Source organism: Malus sylvestris, chromosome 11 (genome assembly GCF_916048215.2).
Source record: "Malus sylvestris chromosome 11, drMalSylv7.2, whole genome shotgun sequence".
NCBI classification, from domain to species: Eukaryota; Viridiplantae; Streptophyta; class Magnoliopsida; order Rosales; family Rosaceae; genus Malus; species Malus sylvestris.
The window spans coordinates 8,876,809-8,895,885 of NC_062270.1; the positions used below are offsets into that span (position 1 = coordinate 8,876,809).

The window sequence follows — 19,077 nt, forward strand, 5'->3', positions numbered from 1 at the left end:
CACCCGAAGGTGAGTCCTAATTTTGTCCAATCTGTCAGAACACCGTCGAATTCCTCGTAGTCACCACACCTTTGTGATTCCTGAACCTGGAGGGGCGCAAAACCAAAATTGAGTGGGTCAGTAAAACAATTCTTTTCCAAATCCAAACATTTCTCAAAACGTTGTAACCCCTCTCCGTAAAACCTGTATACTTTCCCAGAAATGTAAAATATAAATATACATATATATTCTCAAAACTTCATTTTTACTATCTCAACATTATCTCTTTATCAATCATGCCATGCCATGTCATCTCAACATTTCTCATATTAATTATGCCATGCCACATCATCTCAACAGTAATAAGGTATGAATGCATCAACATAATCATATCAGGTGCAAGAAAGTAATCAACCGTAGGCCCTCTAATAGCCCTATACGGTTGAACCTAGAGCTCAAAATCTATCATTATCACTCTACCGGAGTCACCTCTGTGACCCGTCCGGCCTTCTGCACACAAGTTACGCTCTAGTGCTTCTCATAAATCATCTGTGCACATAATCTAAGGTCACCCACCAGTCGGAATCTCACTAACACTCTCGCGACTGGTCTGTCGTACCCACTCCGCGTGGACTGTACGACTAGCATCTACTTGGATCCAAGGCGAGCGTGCGATGCGGTGAATACTATAAGCACTAAACCATGGTGCAGGATTTGAGCTCAATATATATCATCATCATCATAACAGTAATTAAATACTCACCTGTGCGTCCACCGCACCATTTCATACATATGCATCATAAATCAATTCTTACTTGTGCGTCCACCGCACCAATTCATACATATGCATCATAAATCAATTCTTACTTGTGCGTCCACCGCACCAATTCATACATATGCATCATATATTAATTCATGCATGGCATTTCAACTCACATTTCTATATACTTTTCATATCAATTCTATGCATGGTATTTCACTTCCCGTTTTTCCACATAACTCATATGCATTTCATTTTAAACATATTTTCATTTCAATTCAATTTCTGGGAAACGTCAAGTATATATATATATACGGAAAACAAAACTGCCCACTCACCTGGAGTTCGTCCAACAACTCCCTAGCACCACACATCAAGGCGTCATGACGATCGCCGCCTAGAATAGTAATCAAATCCAGGCTCAGAATTCATATCGATAGAATACATAACTTATATAAAATACGTCACTACGTTGATCGATCCGGAAGATCTGCCACTCAGATTTTAAATCCATAACTTCCAGAGGTCCACATTATACCTCTAGGACAACATCCTAAAATTTCATTACCATCCAACGGTCGGATCTCCGTCAATTTCCAAAACTAAGTGACGGTTAACATTTTATATTATGGACTTACAATTCCAATTCCGGAAGATCCGTAACTCGAATTCCCAATCCGTAAGTTCCAATAATCCTCAAATATTACGTATTACAACGTATCAAAGTTTGGTGACGATCCAACGGTCGGATCATCAATTCACATTTTCACCTAAATGTGAAAACTATAAAACGTTATTTGAACACCTAACCAACAATCTTCAATAACTTTCTCATACGGTGTTCAATTTAGGTATATGAATATACCACAGTGATCTACTCGACGTCACGGACGTCGACATATTTTTAAAATAATTTTATTTTTTATTTTTACTGTAGCACCTTCTTCTTCCTTGGGTCGCCGGACTGGTTTTTCCGGCGGCCGTTTTCTGGGCAGTTTTTCAAATTGCCATAACTTTGTCATTTCTCAACGAAATCAAGTGATTCAAAAACGAAAGTTTTAGCCCTTGAAGAGACAAAGAGAATGGTACCTTGCACAACACCTAGTTCACCGTGGTTTTGCCGGAAACTGCCTCGAAAGCCTCGGAGGTCGCCGGAAACTGGGTATTTTTCAAATGAGTATAACTTCTTCAATACTCAACGAAATTGAGTGAAACAAAAAGGAAAGTTGTAGTACTTGACGAGACGAAGAGATTGATACCTATCTCGACTCCTAAATCGCCGGAGAGTCGCCGGAAAAAGCCTCGAAAGCTCCGGCCAAACTTTGAACTTGTCGATCTCCGTGTTCTTACGTCCAAAAACTTCCAACGAAGCACTCCGAGCTTCCTTGGGACCTCACTAAGCTCGCTGTGATCTTGTTTTAGCCTAAATCGTAACCATTTAAAAGATCATGAACAGTATATAAACACGGGACCTTAAAAACTAGGGTTTTCCGAAGCAAAACTTACCTGAAAATGGTGTCTACGTGATCGTGGAGTCCTCAGGGTTGCAATGGTAGTCTTAACTTGGACGTTGGTATAGGTTTTAGGTGGTTTTGGTGGTTGCCCGTGCGTTCGAGAAGAAGAGAGAGAGTGAGAGTTTCTGAGGAAGAGCTGAGGAAGAGAGAGAGAGTGACTGAGGAGATGAGAGAGAGACAACAAACGGGAAATGGGGAGGGATTTAGGGTGTAGGACCCTACCTAAAGTCCAAACACAAAATTATTAGTCCAAGTTTAAGTTTAATTAACAACAACTTAGGAATTTTAGGTAAAACCAATACCAAAATTACGCACCTTAATCCCGTTTAAGGGCATTTTCGTCTTTTCACGTCCTCGGAATTAAAATTCCAGGACGGGCTGTGACAATCTTCCCTCCTTATAGAATTTCGTCCCCGAAATTCCAGCAATCAACTAAATCAACCATACTCCAACAATAGCTTCGGGTAAATCTCTCTCATCCGTTTCTCTTTCTCCCACATAATTTTCTACTGAATGATTTCCTTCACAAAGCTTTTACCACTTACTCTGTCTTAATTCTCAGGACCTTCTTTTCCCAATCCAAAGTAGTCCTTGGTTCCTTATCAAGTCGAATCCAATTGAATTCTAAATAGTTGCACCAGAATCCCATGTGACGAATCTGCCACCTAGTGACAACGCATCGAAATATAATGCATTATGCACCTTAGCCAATTTTGAAGGCATCACAAACTTATATGCAACTTCATTGATTCTTTTAATGATCAAAACGGTCTGATGTGTTTAAATCTTATCTTGTCTCTTTTCCAATTCTCTTCATTTCTGTTCGTGGTGAATTTTCCAAAAATATCAAACCATTTACCTTACACACTCGATTAGTGGCATATCCATCTGTTGATCTCTTTTGCCATTCCTGGTTACTTCAGGTTAACTTAATCACCTGAATACTTTGAGGAGACTCATCCATAGTCTCAGGGTCTACTAAAACTCTTTCTCGATCGAATCTTTCTCTACCCAGAAACATTCCATTCACAAGTCATCAAAAACCGACTCACGTGACACATTTCATGGTCCTTATGGCGTTACTTCGGAAACTGCACAACCAACATACTTAAGAAACTTAGCAGTTCCGTAATCCAATTCTCTTTTCCATAAAACAAATAAGTAGTGTTGCACTGTCTGGGAAAGGTTGTTACTCAACATTGGGGTAAATGTACTAACTTGTTACTTAACAAGTATAACTTCTTCTCGATCTTCCATTCTTAATTTTTCTTCCGTTGGTTTTCAATCCACAAAATGATACTCTTGGCGCCAGATATTAATCTTACTGTAGTCTTCTCACCAAGTGCTTCAGCTAGAACAAACTTTACGATCACCCTGATCGTACAATCATGTTCATTAAGCAATACAATTCACTTTCGCTGCCTCATATCAAATTCCTTCCAAGTAATGGATATTGAAGACTTTTTGGATTCGTAAAAAAAAATCTTGCATTCCCACTAAAATATAATGTCTCCATAACTTCACAGCAAGAATGGTAATCGTGACTTCCAAATCACCAGTAGGGTAATTCATCTTATGAGATTCCATTTATCGTGAAACGTATGCAATCACCCTAACATTTGCATCAACATGCCTCCAATACCATTCAAGAAACATCACTAAAAATTTATGATTACCACTATTCTCTGGGAATACCAAAATACGTGCATGAGTGAGGAAATACTTCAGTTGTTGAATCCTTTGCTTACAATTCCTTCCCACTCATACCTAACCTCTTTTCTCAACAGTCTCGTCAATGACAAAGCAATGACTGAAAAATCTTTCACAACCATCCAAGATAGCCTGGTAAGCTAAGAAATTCCAAATCTCAATTACGACTCGTGGTTGTTCCAAATTTTAATTTCTGTTACCTTTTAAGGATTCACTTGAATACCTTAAGAATATATAACATATCCCAGAAATGCTGCTTGATTCATCCAACATTCGCATTTGCTAAACTTAGCATACAATCGACATTCTTCCAATCTTTGTTCTACCGACTTAATACGTTTACATGCTCTGCTCTGGCTCAGAATATGCCAGAATATCTTCAATGAAAATGATATCAATTATCAAGGCATTATTGGAATACTTCATCCATCAACTCATAAAACCGCATGAGTATCCACATAGCATCACCAAACTTTATAAGGACCATAACAAGTCCATAAACCATCTTATGATCAACGTCACTTATAATATTCAATTGGTAGTAACCAGATCTCAATTCAATCTTTGAATCTTCGCAATTACTTCTGAGCTGGTTAAATAAACATCAGTACATCACCATGGATAACGGTTCTCAATCATTACCCGACTCCATTGTCTATAATCAATGAACAGTCTCAAGATCCATTTTCTTCCTCACCAACAAACTGGGGCTCCTCAAAAGTGTTGTACTAGGTTGAATAAAACTTTTATCAACCAATTCCCTCAACTGAATTTCCAATTCCCTTAACTCATCATGAACCAATCTCCAATATAAATTTATACCTGGCAACAAATCAATAGTGAACCTCATATCTCTGCCTGAAGGCAATCCAGGTATACTTTCAGGGAAGACATCAAGAAAAGTCTAACTCTTTCGACATTATTCACACTACTCCAAACAACATCATTTAGCACCACATGAGCTAAGTATTTTTGACAGCCTTTCGAAAACAATCTCTTTGCTCTCACAGCATAAATAACAGCCTGACTCAATCCATTTTGCATACTTACAAAAGTAATCTCTGGTCATCCAGATCGATGGAAAGTACTGGTTTCCCTTAACATTCCGTCTTGTCACAATTATAACCAACCAATCTAATGGAAATAATTTAACCGACACAATACATACTCTATTACTACTAAGCATTCTGAATAAGTACAAAATAATCTACCGGTTTACTTACTTAACGAATCCACGAATGAGTTATTAATATTACGGTCTGCAGCCCGCAATACTGATAAATCATCGTTGTCTCGATAAGTAGGCAACCACTCTCAAAGATATAACATTACTATTTTGTCACTCAATGCAAAATACATACACTCGTCTCAACTACATTTATTTACCACTCTCTAGGTAATATCATACATAATAAGAAATATATCAGCCGAAGTCAACTAGAATGACCAATACGGTTGATTCAACTCTTATCTCAATAATACGTCGGCCGGATCCACTCCGCGTGGTCGGTACGGCCGAGCCTATAACTCACAAATTTCGCATGTGTCAATCGAATCCACTTCTCGTGGCCTGTACGGCTGAACATATAACTCATCAAATCTCTCTGTACTCACAGTCAATCCGACCAAACTACTAAGTTTATAACTCTTCTGAATCGACACTATGATATCATGGAAAATTATTGAGTACAACTGATTCTAGGGACGATTCACAATTCTGTGTCCCCTCTGTTCACATAAACACATTCATTAATTTCATACTTCCCAAAGTGTTAATTTTTTGTACCTGCAGCACAAGGTACATTTCCTTTACTCGAGACACCTTGTCTCAAATATCTGGGATTACCAGTATATCCATCACTTTTATTCTGACCAGCGACATTAAAACCTCAGCTAGAAGAATTAACTCTAGCTTCACTTCTTTCGAAGCTCTAAATCTTTCTATATCCTTGATATGACGAATCATTAACTTTATCGTCTTCTTTTAATTCCCATTCTTTTCTTATTCTTCTTTATTCTCGTTGCTCATGTTCTCAGAGTCCTCAAGGCTCAACAACATCTTGTATACTCCTGGTAAGAAGTACAATGGATAGTGGTCACCCAAAATACCACTTCCCTTTTTGCCACCCAGCTTAAAACAACATAACACCTCCACCAAATTAACAACAATATCTGGATGGAACGAGGCAAGTCTGAAAACTTTCTATAATATCCCTCGATCATTACCTTCCTTGTCTCATATTTGTAAACTCTTGTTTACTACCATCGATAAATGCCGGAGGGATAAACTTTTCCTTTAAACAAGTCCTTAAACAATTCTCAATCGACTGATTCCTCTGGTGACAACAATTCATACTCCTGTTTCCACCAGGATACAAATTCATAACCAAAACCAGGTAGTCGTCTCGACCCCTTGTCAGAAGGAAGATTCCTTTGACTTGCATATTCCGAAACATCTTTTCCAATTGGTTAAACCGTTACTTCGCTCCCTCAGGTTCATCATTTCATAAGGTGATTCAAATTCAACTCATAACCCGTCTTAAAATGTCCATTTTGATAATATACCGAATCACCATAATAATAGTTTCCCCCAACCCGCTAAATCGGGGAGACTAAGTTCCTCTAACTACGTGGTTTGCTACGAGGCGGTGTAGTTCTGACAGAATTCACTAGAACTTCTCAAAATGTCCAAGATTGCAACCATGCTCTGATACCAACTGACACACCCCGTCCCGAAGGAGGGCATGCTGGCCGTCACGTGAGAGTGACGTAACCATTTGCACAGTACGGAAGCTTTAAGATACAATTTAAATTGATACACCCGAAGGTGAGTCCTAATTTTGTCCAATCTGTCAGAACACCGTCGAATTCCTCGTAGTCACCACACCTTTGTGATTCCTGAACCTGGAGGGGCGCAAAACCAAAATTGAGTGGGTCAGTAAAACAATTCTTTTCCAAATCCAAACATTTCTCAAAACGTTGTAACCCCTCTCCGTAAAACCTGTATACTTTCCCAGAAATGTAAAATATAAATATACATATATATTCTCAAAACTTCATTTTTACTATCTCAACATTATCTCTTTATCAATCATGCCATGCCATGTCATCTCAACATTTCTCATATTAATTATGCCATGCCACATCATCTCAACAGTAATAAGGTATGAATGCATCAACATAATCATATCAGGTGCAAGAAAGTAATCAACCGTAGGCCCTCTAATAGCCCTATACGGTTGAACCTAGAGCTCAAAATCTATCATTATCACTCTACCGGAGTCACCTCTGTGACCCGTCCGGCCTTCTGCACACAAGTTACGCTCTAGTGCTTCTCATAAATCATCTGTGCACATAATCTAAGGTCACCCACCAGTCGGAATCTCACTAACACTCTCGCGACTGGTCTGTCGTACCCACTCCGCGTGGACTGTACGACTAGCATCTACTTGGATCCAAGGCGAGCGTGCGATGCGGTGAATACTATAAGCACTAAACCATGGTGCAGGATTTGAGCTCAATATATATCATCATCATCATAACAGTAATTAAATACTCACCTGTGCGTCCACCGCACCATTTCATACATATGCATCATAAATCAATTCTTACTTGTGCGTCCACCGCACCAATTCATACATATGCATCATAAATCAATTCTTACTTGTGCGTCCACCGCACCAATTCATACATATGCATCATATATTAATTCATGCATGGCATTTCAACTCACATTTCTATATACTTTTCATATCAATTCTATGCATGGTATTTCACTTCCCGTTTTTCCACATAACTCATATGCATTTCATTTTAAACATATTTTCATTTCAATTCAATTTCTGGGAAACGTCAAGTATATATATATATACGGAAAACAAAACTGCCCACTCACCTGGAGTTCGTCCAACAACTCCCTAGCACCACACATCAAGGCGTCATGACGATCGCCGCCTAGAATAGTAATCAAATCCAGGCTCAGAATTCATATCGATAGAATACATAACTTATATAAAATACGTCACTACGTTGATCGATCCGGAAGATCTGCCACTCAGATTTTAAATCCATAACTTCCAGAGGTCCACATTATACCTCTAGGACAACATCCTAAAATTTCATTACCATCCAACGGTCGGATCTCCGTCAATTTCCAAAACTAAGTGACGGTTAACATTTTATATTATGGACTTACAATTCCAATTCCGGAAGATCCGTAACTCGAATTCCCAATCCGTAAGTTCCAATAATCCTCAAATATTACGTATTACAACGTATCAAAGTTTGGTGACGATCCAACGGTCGGATCATCAATTCACATTTTCACCTAAATGTGAAAACTATAAAACGTTATTTGAACACCTAACCAACAATCTTCAATAACTTTCTCATACGGTGTTCAATTTAGGTATATGAATATACCACAGTGATCTACTCGACGTCACGGACGTCGACATATTTTTAAAATAATTTTATTTTTTATTTTTACTGTAGCACCTTCTTCTTCCTTGGGTCGCCGGACTGGTTTTTCCGGCGGCCGTTTTCTGGGCAGTTTTTCAAATTGCCATAACTTTGTCATTTCTCAACGAAATCAAGTGATTCAAAAACGAAAGTTTTAGCCCTTGAAGAGACAAAGAGAATGGTACCTTGCACAACACCTAGTTCGCCGTGGTTTGGCCGGAAACTGCCTCGAAAGCCTCGGAGGTCGCCGGAAACTGGGTATTTTTCAAATGAGTATAACTTCTTCAATACTCAACGAAATTGAGTGAAACAAAAAGGAAAGTTGTAGTACTTGACGAGACGAAGAGATTCATACCTACCTCGACTCCTAAATCGCCGGAGAGTCGCCGGAAAAAGCCTCGAAAGCTCCGGCCAAACTTTGAACTTGTCGATCTCCGTGTTCTTACGTCCAAAAACTTCCAACGAAGCACTCCGAGCTTCCTTGGGACCTCACTAAGCTCGCTGTGATCTTGTTTTAGCCTAAATCGTAACCATTTAAAAGATCATGAACAGTATATAAACACGGGACCTTAAAAACTAGGGTTTTCCGAAGCAAAACTTACCTGAAAATGGTGTCTACGTGATCGTGGAGTCCTCAGGGTTGCAATGGTAGTCTTAACTTGGACGTTGGTATAGGTTTTAGGTGGTTTTGGTGGTTGCCCGTGCGTTCGAGAAGAAGAGAGAGAGTGAGGGTTTCTGAGGAAGAGCTGAGGAAGAGAGAGAGAGTGACTGAGGAGATGAGAGAGAGACAACAAACGGGAAATGGGGAGGGATTTAGGGTGTAGGACCCTACCTAAAGTCCAAACACAAAATTATTAGTCCAAGTTTAAGTTTAATTAACAACAACTTAGGAATTTTAGGTAAAACCAATACCAAAATTACGCACCTTAATCCCGTTTAAGGGCATTTTCGTCTTTTCACGTCCTCGGAATTAAAATTCCAGGACGGGCTGTGACATTTATCCTACTATCTTAGAAAATTTTCAATATCGTAAATGCAAATAAGAAAAATCTTACATACTTTATTTTTTTGCTTCAATTTCTTTCATATTTATGCAGAAAATTTTATAACTATGCAAAGAAAAATACAAACATGTAGGACTAGAATTGCAAAATCCCTAGTATTGCATTTTTGTACAATTTCCTTTTGTGAATTTTCCATTTTTCATTTCCTAGCATATCAAGTTTTATATTATTTTATAATCTTTATTATTATGTTAGAGAATTTCAAATATGGTAAAGCAAAGAAGAAAAATCGCATATGCTTTATTTTTGGCTTCAATATCTTTATGTCTAGGCAGAAATGTTCCTTATATATCAGATTGGTTTCTTAAATTTGCAATTGTACATATAATTACCAAAACGATAAAAATTGCTATGCTTATCAAATGTATATGGTAAAGTATGGACCATTACGTGCATTGATGTATATTCTAAGGCATAATGTTCAAAGTAACAACACTCACATATTTAAATAGCTCCGTAACTCGTAAAATAACAAGTTAGTTAAAATGTAGTCTCTTGAACTTTCTAATGCACAAAGGTCATTGCACATACTTTAAACCATAGTATCAAGTCGCACAACAACCAAATTGCTTAATTGATTACAAATATCTAATTTTTTTTATTACATATTACAAATTGGTGCTGTTATAGACAGGTGTACCGTAGGCCATTAGAGAGAGAGAAAAAAAACCCACAAATATAACTCCAAAATCCCTGCTAGTATACCGCATTTGAGAAATTTCCTTTTGTGTATTTCCCTTTATTCGTTTCTTACCAAATATTTTATATATCGTTTTACACCAATCCTGTTATGTTAATTTTTTTTATTATGATAAATGCAAAGAAGCAAAATCTCATATAATTTATTTTTTGCTTCAGTTTCTTTCATATTTATGGATAAAGAATCCTTCTTTATCAGATTTGTTTCTTGAATTTACAATTATTCCATATAATTACCAAAACAAAGCAATTGCTATGTTTATAAAATGTATGGAGTATGGACCATTATGTATGTTGGTGTATTATTCTAAGTCTGATACAATGTACGAAGAAAAACATTCCATGTATTCCTAAATACTTTACTGAGTGAACGAAATAAAGGAAAAAAGAACATTGGTATGAGGCTTTTAAGAAAAAAAATATATCATATTCAGAAAATTAAAAAGAAATGTTATTATTCAAGAAAATTAAAAAGAAATATTACATTTTTTGTTCCTTCGTAGCCATAGTTGCCGATGCCTAACTCATGGTAGTGCATCCCACAATTTTAAAGGGCTTGTTCGGGCAGGAATTTCACCGGAAATGGTCCCTGGCTCGAGCACACAGCTCCCCAAGGAGTTGGCACTTTGGTTGGCTGTCGGGCTCTTGCTTGCTTGTTAGGCTACAAGAAGAGGACATAGTTAGTTCTGAAAGGTGCCTTTGTCGAGCCTTAGGTGTAGGTCGTGAAGCTCGCGATCAAAACTAAATAAGTGCTAAGGCGTGCCACTACCATCTCTATATGGCAGATGTAGAATGAGTGTATTTAAGCCGGTTACTTGCGCCCCAAGTTACTCTAACTTCTCATTATCAAAGGATTGTCGTGGATGGGTCAAGTCCACATTAAGTTCTTTTTTATGCCTTAAGATCAAGGACTTGTTTATCTTATATGCTTCAAAGTGTGGAGGTCCAGATCTAATCAAAACATCAGTTTCATTTACTTTCACGATAGTAAAAGTACTCTAAGTGAACCAAATCTGAGAGTTAATGGAACTTCGGATCATTAAGAGATCGAAAATGACTTGCATATTTATTGAAGGATACATTATAATACCAGATCTATTAATGGAAAAGGAAAAACAAAGAGAGTCGGGCAAGGTTAAAACGTCTTGCGGTCTCTTCCCTTTACAGTTTACAAAAAGGATACGGTTGTTCGTGTCTTCCAAATATGAAAAGGAATAAGTCCAAGTAAATGATAACAACTTCGGCTTGTTTTTTTAGACGACTTGACAAGCTTACTTCCACTATTGGGACCTTTTGTCTGGCACTTTCGGTACGCCAAGGACCAAGACCATTAAAGCACCTTTGACTCCAGAAGCTGACTGGAAACATTTGAGAAGGAATAAGACCAAGACCTTTTGTCTACCATTGCTTACCCACGTTAAGTTCAGCTGATTTCCTATCTGGCTCAACTGCAAGATTGGTGCATATATGCATATAAAGAACAATATGTCAATACAAAACCAATTTATAGTACTAACAAAGTACGTTGCAGAAGCAATTTCGTGACACAGAATTTCGCGAGACATTTCTTAAATTATGTTTCTTTAAGGCATTAGACTAAATGGCATACCAAACTACAACGACTGAATGCAACCATGATCATATTAATAAGCAAGCACTTATGTCTATCAAATATTAAGGCGGAAGTTAATATGCGCAGAAAAGTACAGCATATTATCAGACAATAAATATTTTGTGACTTGCAATTCCATTTTGATGTAGGGACACATCTCAAATAATGACACCAGGAACAGTGGTTGTTTAGATTGACGCCTTGAAAAAGAGTAACCAAGCCAAGAGTATACCTGTCAAAAGCATGACTTCTGTCAAAAAATGCCTGCATATACTGATACTACGCAAATACGAGGAAAATGAACCTTTATTTCCAATAACAAAACAACAAAGTACTGCCAACACATGCAATCCAAAACAGCAAAGTAGAAGCCGCTACCAACAAAGTGATCAATTAGTATTACATAGAGAATAGCGATAACACAATGCCTTCTCCAAACCATTCTGATGAGAAACAAGCAGATACAGAGACTATTTGCAATGAAAATATTACAGGACACATGATATCTACATATCTACACAAAATCCAGTTATCTGATTTGATAAAAAAAATGTGCACACGTCAACTGTGGCTACCAGATTCTCATGCAGGGACTCGATTAGGTTCATGAAGTCAAACAGTTAAATCAGAGATTGATGAGGAGCTTACCCAACAATCAATAGTATCAAAGAGAGGACCCACAATACATATTGATACGTCTTGTGTTTAGATTTAACTGGAGTAGTAACACGTCGAGGGGAGCATTCAGTTGGGTAAGCCATTTAAACTGGGGGCGGATCAAAAACAAAAATCCAAGAAGAAATCCGGACACAAATCCTCCAATATGAGCAAAGTTGTCCATGTGTGGTAGAATTCCCACTGCTAAGTTTATTATGATGATGAAAAGGAGAGTAAGCAATGTTGCTAACAGCAGATCGAAATCTGAAACTGTAAGATCAAAGGGTTGTGCACATACTATAAAGAGGTGCATCATTGAGTATACAGAAATTTATTTACCTTATTTACATACATTGTCCAATTTGATGTGAGCTCTCAAAGCATGCTTCCTAGTAAACCAAAAAGTGCACCACAAGCACCAACAGAAATACTATAAAGGTCGTACCCAGTGCACAAGGCTCCCGCTTTACGCAGGGTCTGGGAGAGGTGAATGTCGGCTAGCCTTACCCCCATTTATGGAGAGGCTGCTTCCAAACCAACAGAAATACCATATTGAATAAAAATAGCTGAAAGCAAACTCCCATCAAAACCAGTGTCACATCCCGGCCCGAGCTCCCACCACATCCTGGGCTCGACTCCACCGTAGCACGATATTGTCCGCTTTAGGCCCCGACCACGCCCTCACGGTTTTGTTTCTAGGAACTCACACGAGAACTTCCCAGTAGGTCACCCATCCTGGGATTGCTCTCGCACGAACTCGCTTAACTTCGAAGTTCCTACGAAACCCGAAGCTAATGAGCTCCCAAAAAGCATCGTGCTAGGTAGAGATGAGAATATACATATAAGGCTTACAAGATCCACTCCCCTGAGCGATGCAGGATCTTACAATCCACCCCCCTTAGGAATATACATATAAGGCTTACAAGATCCACTCCCCTGCAATGTAGGATCTTACAATCCACCCCCCTTAGGTAGAGATGAGAATATACATATAAGGCTTACAGGATCAACTCCCCTGAGCGATGCAGGATCTTACAATCCACCCCCCTTAGGGGGCCCGACGTCCTCGTCGGCACACTTCCGGCCAGGGATTGGCTCTGATACCAAATTGTCACATTCTGACCCGGGCCCCCACCACATCCCGGGCTCGACTCCACCGTAGCATGATATTGTCTGTTTTGGGCCCTGATCACGCTTTCATGGTTTTGTTTCTGGAAACTCACACGAGAACTTCTCAGTCGGTCACCCATCATGGGATTGCTCTCGCACAAACTCGCTTAACTTCGGAGTTCCTACGGAACCCGAAGCCAATGAGCTCCCGAAATGCCTCGTGCTAGTTAGAGATAAGAATATACATATAAAGCTTATAGGATCCACTTCCCTGGACGATGTGGGATCTTACAACCAGACATGAGATATAGGAAACCAATTCGAACCACCAAAGAACAAATCAGAAAAACATTAGAATTTCAAACCAATTAGTTAAAACAGTTCATCAAAACAACCATACATGATGTAGATCAGCATCAAACTATTATTTTTCAATCTTTTCAAATAGACGGCATCTTGAAACATTTCAAAATGAGGCGCCATGTCTACATGTACAGGATATCCAAAACAATCTTTGTTCACACAGATGTGATGGAAAACTGAAATAATCTCCCAGCTTCTGTTTCAAGCAATTTTATTCTGTAAAATGGAATACTATGTCTAAAACTAAAGTTTGAACCCCATCTTCGGTGTATAAACTCTTTTCTTTGCTCACCGCTGAATAAAACATCCTCTTGTTTCCATCAAACCAAACAACATACCGGTGTAAGTTATAATGCAACCAGCACTATATGACCACTACTCTAGGATTACAATTCAATAAACAAATGCATAGGAAATCCTCAATAGATTAATCGCAAGGTAGCTAAAGCCATCCGGAAAGTGTTTGTCTTCTAGATTTATGAAAGAAGTTTTGCACTTGGTAACTAATTTATTATTCTACAACTTATGTCGTGTGCTTTATCTTTTACTACAAACACTTATGGATGTGGCCATACATGCATGATAACATACATGAAGCTAAAAATCCAGATGCATACCAAATCCAAATTCTTGCTCAAGCCGAATTCCAATGAATACAAGACTTAGCATATTGGAAAGCACATGGAAAAATCCAGATGCATAACTAATCGTAGATTTGCTTGTATATTCACTAGGTTTCCCAAGTCCAACATTGATTAAAAACAGAATTACATCAAGCTTCATGCAGTTCAACTATTTTCTTTACACATAACTACTATAACCAAAATTCCAAATCCACCAAGTCACAAAATTTTCCAAAAAATTTGTAGAAACATAACTTTCACAATTACTCTTACCAAAAAAAGTCTCAACCTTGATTGATCCCGCTCTAATTTCACAAAAAATAAAAATAAAAAAAACCAGTCCAATTATCCAACCCTCCTCATCATTATTTCACCAAAAACACACAAACAAAAGCAACTTACATGAAATGGGACTGCCACTGCATCAGTTCCCCACAATCCACAACTAAAACTTTCCAAATTTCCACATGTGAGCACCCAACAAATCCCGAAACACAAATTTCAATCCAAAACTGCAAACCCCAACAATTTTAAACACAAAAACTAATAAAAGAGTGAAGCTTTACGTGGTTGAAGACGGCCCAAGAAGTGGGTTTTCCTTGAAGGGCTGAAAGGAGAGGAGATGAGATTTTCAACGGAAAGGACTCCGGATCCCTTCCACCAAATCCACAAGTCCGGGATCTGGCCCTTAAAAGAGGTCTACACTTTGGCTGAGGTCTCCACTTACAATGATCGCAAGGACTGCTGCCTCGTCGTCGATGGCAAGGTAATCTTTTAGCTCCTTCTGCGGTTTTCAGTTAAAGTTAAATTTGGGGATTTTGCATCTGGGTTGTGTTATTTTGTGGGTTTGTGTGTGTGATTGAATCTGGGTTCTGCTCTCATTGGATCTGTGTGAAGTGTTTTGTTAGCGGGTTTTGATTGGTTTAGTTGAATTTTGGTTTATACTAGAAAATTTGCCCGCATTTGTTGCGGGTTTTGAAACTATTATCTACAACTGGCATGAATAATTTCCATAGAAAGTAACTGAAAAGACCGTCTAGCACCTAAGAACCAATGAAGTGAAACTTTGCTTGCTATATATGGATATACATGCTGTAAGAAACCATTCATATTCAGTTCCAGCGACAATATCGCTTTTCTTGAGTCCCTTTTGAATGATATTTCTTGCGGCTTTGGATCAACAATAGTACTTACAAAAGATTACAAAACATTGTTTCATTTACCTGAAGAAAAATGACAAAATATTGTTTTACTTGGTTACCTTTCAGAAAATTAGAATGACACTAAAAATATTTCTGCTATTCAAATATCATATGCCAGAATGAAATCGAAAAACTAAACTTTGAATTCAAAACTATTCACATGCGGAATAAATTGAAATGCCTCAGAATATTATCATGATCCAATTGTATATGGAAAATGCCCAAAAGTAATCCATGCCTTTCTCAAAAATAGGTCATTCAGCGTTGAGCACCAAGTAATAGCCTCTAATATCAGAGAAAATACCTGCCAAGAAAAGAAATTAAAATATTAGGCATATGAGTGCAAGCTTACAGAAACTTTGTTTTTGTACACTTTCTTCTCCCTTCAATGAATGTTTGTTTCTTATCCAGAAAAATAAAATGAGCAGGTTAATGATAATCACATGTGCAAAATGCTAATCCTATGGTCTAAAGCTAACTGAGTTTTTAAGTGTAAAATCCCTAATTTCACTGCATTTGGATTGATCACAGTTCGTGACTTGTTAAACTTGACATCTCCTTGTACATTTTGGGAACTTGACAGCTTAAAGAAGTGCTCATAAAATCAAATTACACAATATCTACAAAAAACTTAGAGAAGGGACTCAATTAGTCAACAAATAGGTGTCTCACACTTAAATATTAAAGACCAAAGAGAGAAAACCAAGCCAAACTCTTAAAAATTCGTTGGCACAAATGCTTCATTGGCTCAATTGAATGTATAATGCATACTTGGATACAACAATTCAAACAATTGTTAGAGATTGGCATAAGCCTCCAAACTTGAAAAAATTTGAAACCTTAAGAAAGCAAAACCTGTTTTCCTTCATATTTATGCTGTTTCGATGAGCTTATCTCACTATCACTTGGTTCATTAGTTCTAAAGGAAGTTCTAATCACTACGAAAACAGCTTAATAACAGTTGATTATCTCTAAAACAAAGAGGGAAAACATAGAAATACTATATGTACTCAAAATCCCAAATGTGTAACACATGGTTGTAATCTACTGTGATTTCAAAATTTAAAATTCGACACAAAAATGAAATTTGGAATGATTAGCAGGGAAATAAGAGAGAGAAGTGTGAGTGAATATACCCATGAGGCCTTCGGATCTGAGTTCGGAGCTGGAAGCGGCAGAGGTTGCAAACCCAGAGCATGGAAGAAGCGGGAAGGATTTTCCTCTGTGCTGCCTATGCACGTGTCTTCTACTATTTATCCAAGCATTGACTGTTCAATATTGGGTGGTGGGTAATCTTAAAACTGATATAATCGTATAGAAATAACTTTGTTCAATCTTTCAGGATCTTAGCAACATTTCTTTTGTTTCATGACTTCTCAACAAAAGATGTGGCATCAACAATATTTGTGATGTTAATTCAATCATGTCTCTATTTTAGATTGAGAGAGAGCATGATTTAAGCAGGAACTATATCAGGCAATTTTCCTATCTAGCAAATGGTCAAGACAGAAAAAAATCAATCTTCGATATAGAAAAGATCCTGAGCTTATAAAAACCACCAAATCAAAGTTATGCTTTTTTATGTGCTTGTTTGCAACACGGCATATTTATTGCTTTCCAGGGTATAAATGGCTATCAAGCAAAATGAAAAAGAAGTTAAAGACTTCCAACAATGGATAGCATACCACCATCATATGTGATCAAGGGCAACACTATAAAAGCATGCTGGAATTAGAGAGATGAGACTGGTGGTTAGTGGCATATTTTGATTAGCATTACCTCCAAGATAAGTCAACCTCTCTGATCGTATGGGAATTCGCAACGCATGGATTTCCCGTAGATATCTTTTGCATCATCATAGTAATTCAAAAAGGTAAACATGATCACATGTTTCAGGACAGCATACAGAACAAGCGTATACACACCCCAATTGCAAATTCTGCAATGAAAAGGACCAAAATAAAATAAAAACTTTAGTTAAACTAAAACAATTACAAAATGCAAAATTCAATTCTTTCTTTTTTCTTGTGTCAAAATTAAATTATAATAACAAACCTTCATAAATGCATCAATTTCTGGATCCGGCCTTATGTTCCTTTCCCTCTCTAACCGTACCAAATCATTCATGTATGCTACATCGTAAAACAATTGACAAAAACATGGGAAGGATATCAGCAGTGCTCGATTGAGTACATGAAATCAATTGCTAGAATTAAGAATATATGTGCATTGAAAGTAACGAAATTGCAATTAACAGGAACACACCTGCATAGGCTTCGCTTGCATCTTGACATCTAGCTGTAAAATCCAATGTTTCTCTTACGGTCAGCTCTGAAAATGATCATCTGTTTGGTGGATTTATGCCCCAAAATTCGAACACCAGAGTTTCCTGAAAGCAAAAAAGACTGAAATTAGACAGTCACCCCCAAAAATTACAAAACCAAAAACAAAAGGTTAGTTTGCTCCCCTCCGAAGCAAAGGAAATGAAAGAAAGGAAGAGCAAAATAAAAGAAAAGGGGGAGTCTAAACCTGGACACCAAGCATAATAAGTACAACTACTGCTAAAACCATTTGTCAGATGATATGAAATATGAATCATGAACATATACGCAAGAAAGTTTCCCTTATGGAATTCTCAAATAATCCTACCAGTACAGAATGGATCACCTATAGATGAAGAAACAATAGTCCTACCAGTATAGAAGCACGCAAAAGAAGCTCTAAGAATTAGAAAAGCATCGTCCTCCATAATCGATCCGCTGGGTGAAAAGGATTTAGAGAGATTTTGAATTTGGGGTGTGAAGGGGTGAAAATAAATTCCTGGAAATCAGCCTGCCCCCATACTTCTCCCTTATTCCTTCTCCCTAAACCCATACCAGATACAAATCGCCGAAAATCATCTCCCCAACCCTTCGTCACTTTGCGAACTGCCCTCAACCTACTCTGATTGAGACCGACGGAACAACCCTCCCCCAAGCGCGAATTACAGAAATGGCCACAACTTATGGCCGTTGGATGTGGAATCAAGCAGGGAAAATGGTAATTTCACTATCCCACTCCCACTTCGGAATCGAAGATCCGTACCAAATCTCTCTCTCACCCTCTCTGTCTCTTTCTGCAAGCGACATGGATGTCCCCCTCCGTCTGCTCTAGAATCCCCAACCCATCAATCCGAATCCGTCCCAAAATTAAGATGACAAAAGTGCCCTGCAGCCCTTCAATCTCAGCCGCGTGATCCTAACCCTAGATAGATATTTTCGTCATTTTAGCACCCTAAAGGCCAGCCTTATGAAGAATCTAGGAAAGCCCCTCAAACACATGAT

General features: G+C 38.0%; 1 protein-coding gene and 4 long non-coding RNA genes across 13 annotated transcripts in view; all 5 read right to left on the bottom strand.

Annotated features, from left to right (window-relative positions):
• The window catches only part of LOC126591225 (RHOMBOID-like protein 1), a 52,465-nt gene extending 37,015 nt beyond the window's left edge, over positions 1-15,450 (bottom strand). For 3 of the 4 annotated variants that reach the window (XM_050256809.1, XM_050256807.1, XM_050256811.1), the window contains exon 1: positions 14,547-15,450. In XM_050256809.1, coding sequence (XP_050112766.1) covers positions 14,547-14,712 — 166 coding nt within the window. In that variant the 5' untranslated portion in view covers positions 14,713-15,450. The remainder of the gene's footprint in view (positions 1-14,546) is intronic. The other variant, XM_050256808.1, reaches the window with a different exon arrangement.
• LOC126591231 (uncharacterized) lies at positions 104-5,737 on the bottom strand. Of its 4 annotated transcripts, none has more exons than XR_007612310.1 (5): positions 2,569-5,737; positions 2,246-2,475; positions 1,829-2,162; positions 975-1,136; positions 104-926 (listed from the first exon to the last, which is right to left on the bottom strand). It is a non-coding gene; the product is annotated as an uncharacterized LOC126591231 (long non-coding RNA). The 4 variants fall into 4 exon arrangements; XR_007612309.1 differs by having other exon boundaries at positions 106-1,136; positions 1,829-1,897; positions 1,999-2,162; XR_007612311.1 differs by having other exon boundaries at positions 104-1,136; positions 2,246-2,389.
• LOC126591232 (uncharacterized) lies at positions 5,989-9,425 on the bottom strand. Of its 2 annotated transcripts, none has more exons than XR_007612312.1 (5): positions 9,350-9,425; positions 9,027-9,256; positions 8,784-8,943; positions 8,610-8,678; positions 5,989-7,917 (listed from the first exon to the last, which is right to left on the bottom strand). It is a non-coding gene; the product is annotated as an uncharacterized LOC126591232 (long non-coding RNA). The 2 variants fall into 2 exon arrangements; XR_007612313.1 differs by lacking the exon at positions 9,350-9,425 and having other exon boundaries at positions 5,989-7,707; positions 7,756-7,917; positions 9,027-9,298.
• Positions 11,393-12,754, bottom strand: LOC126591235 (uncharacterized). Its single transcript, XR_007612317.1, has 3 exons — positions 12,448-12,754; positions 11,895-12,031; positions 11,393-11,635 (listed from the first exon to the last, which is right to left on the bottom strand). It is a non-coding gene; the product is annotated as an uncharacterized LOC126591235 (long non-coding RNA).
• A 302-nt stretch (positions 15,451-15,752) lies between the features above and the next one.
• On the bottom strand, positions 15,753-18,897 carry LOC126591229 (uncharacterized). Of its 2 annotated transcripts, XR_007612304.1 has the most exons (6): positions 18,449-18,897; positions 18,020-18,143; positions 17,810-17,886; positions 17,534-17,693; positions 16,891-17,022; positions 15,753-16,058 (listed from the first exon to the last, which is right to left on the bottom strand). It is a non-coding gene; the product is annotated as an uncharacterized LOC126591229 (long non-coding RNA). The 2 variants fall into 2 exon arrangements; XR_007612305.1 differs by lacking the exon at positions 17,534-17,693 and having other exon boundaries at positions 18,449-18,867.
• Positions 18,898-19,077: the final 180 nt, after the last annotated feature.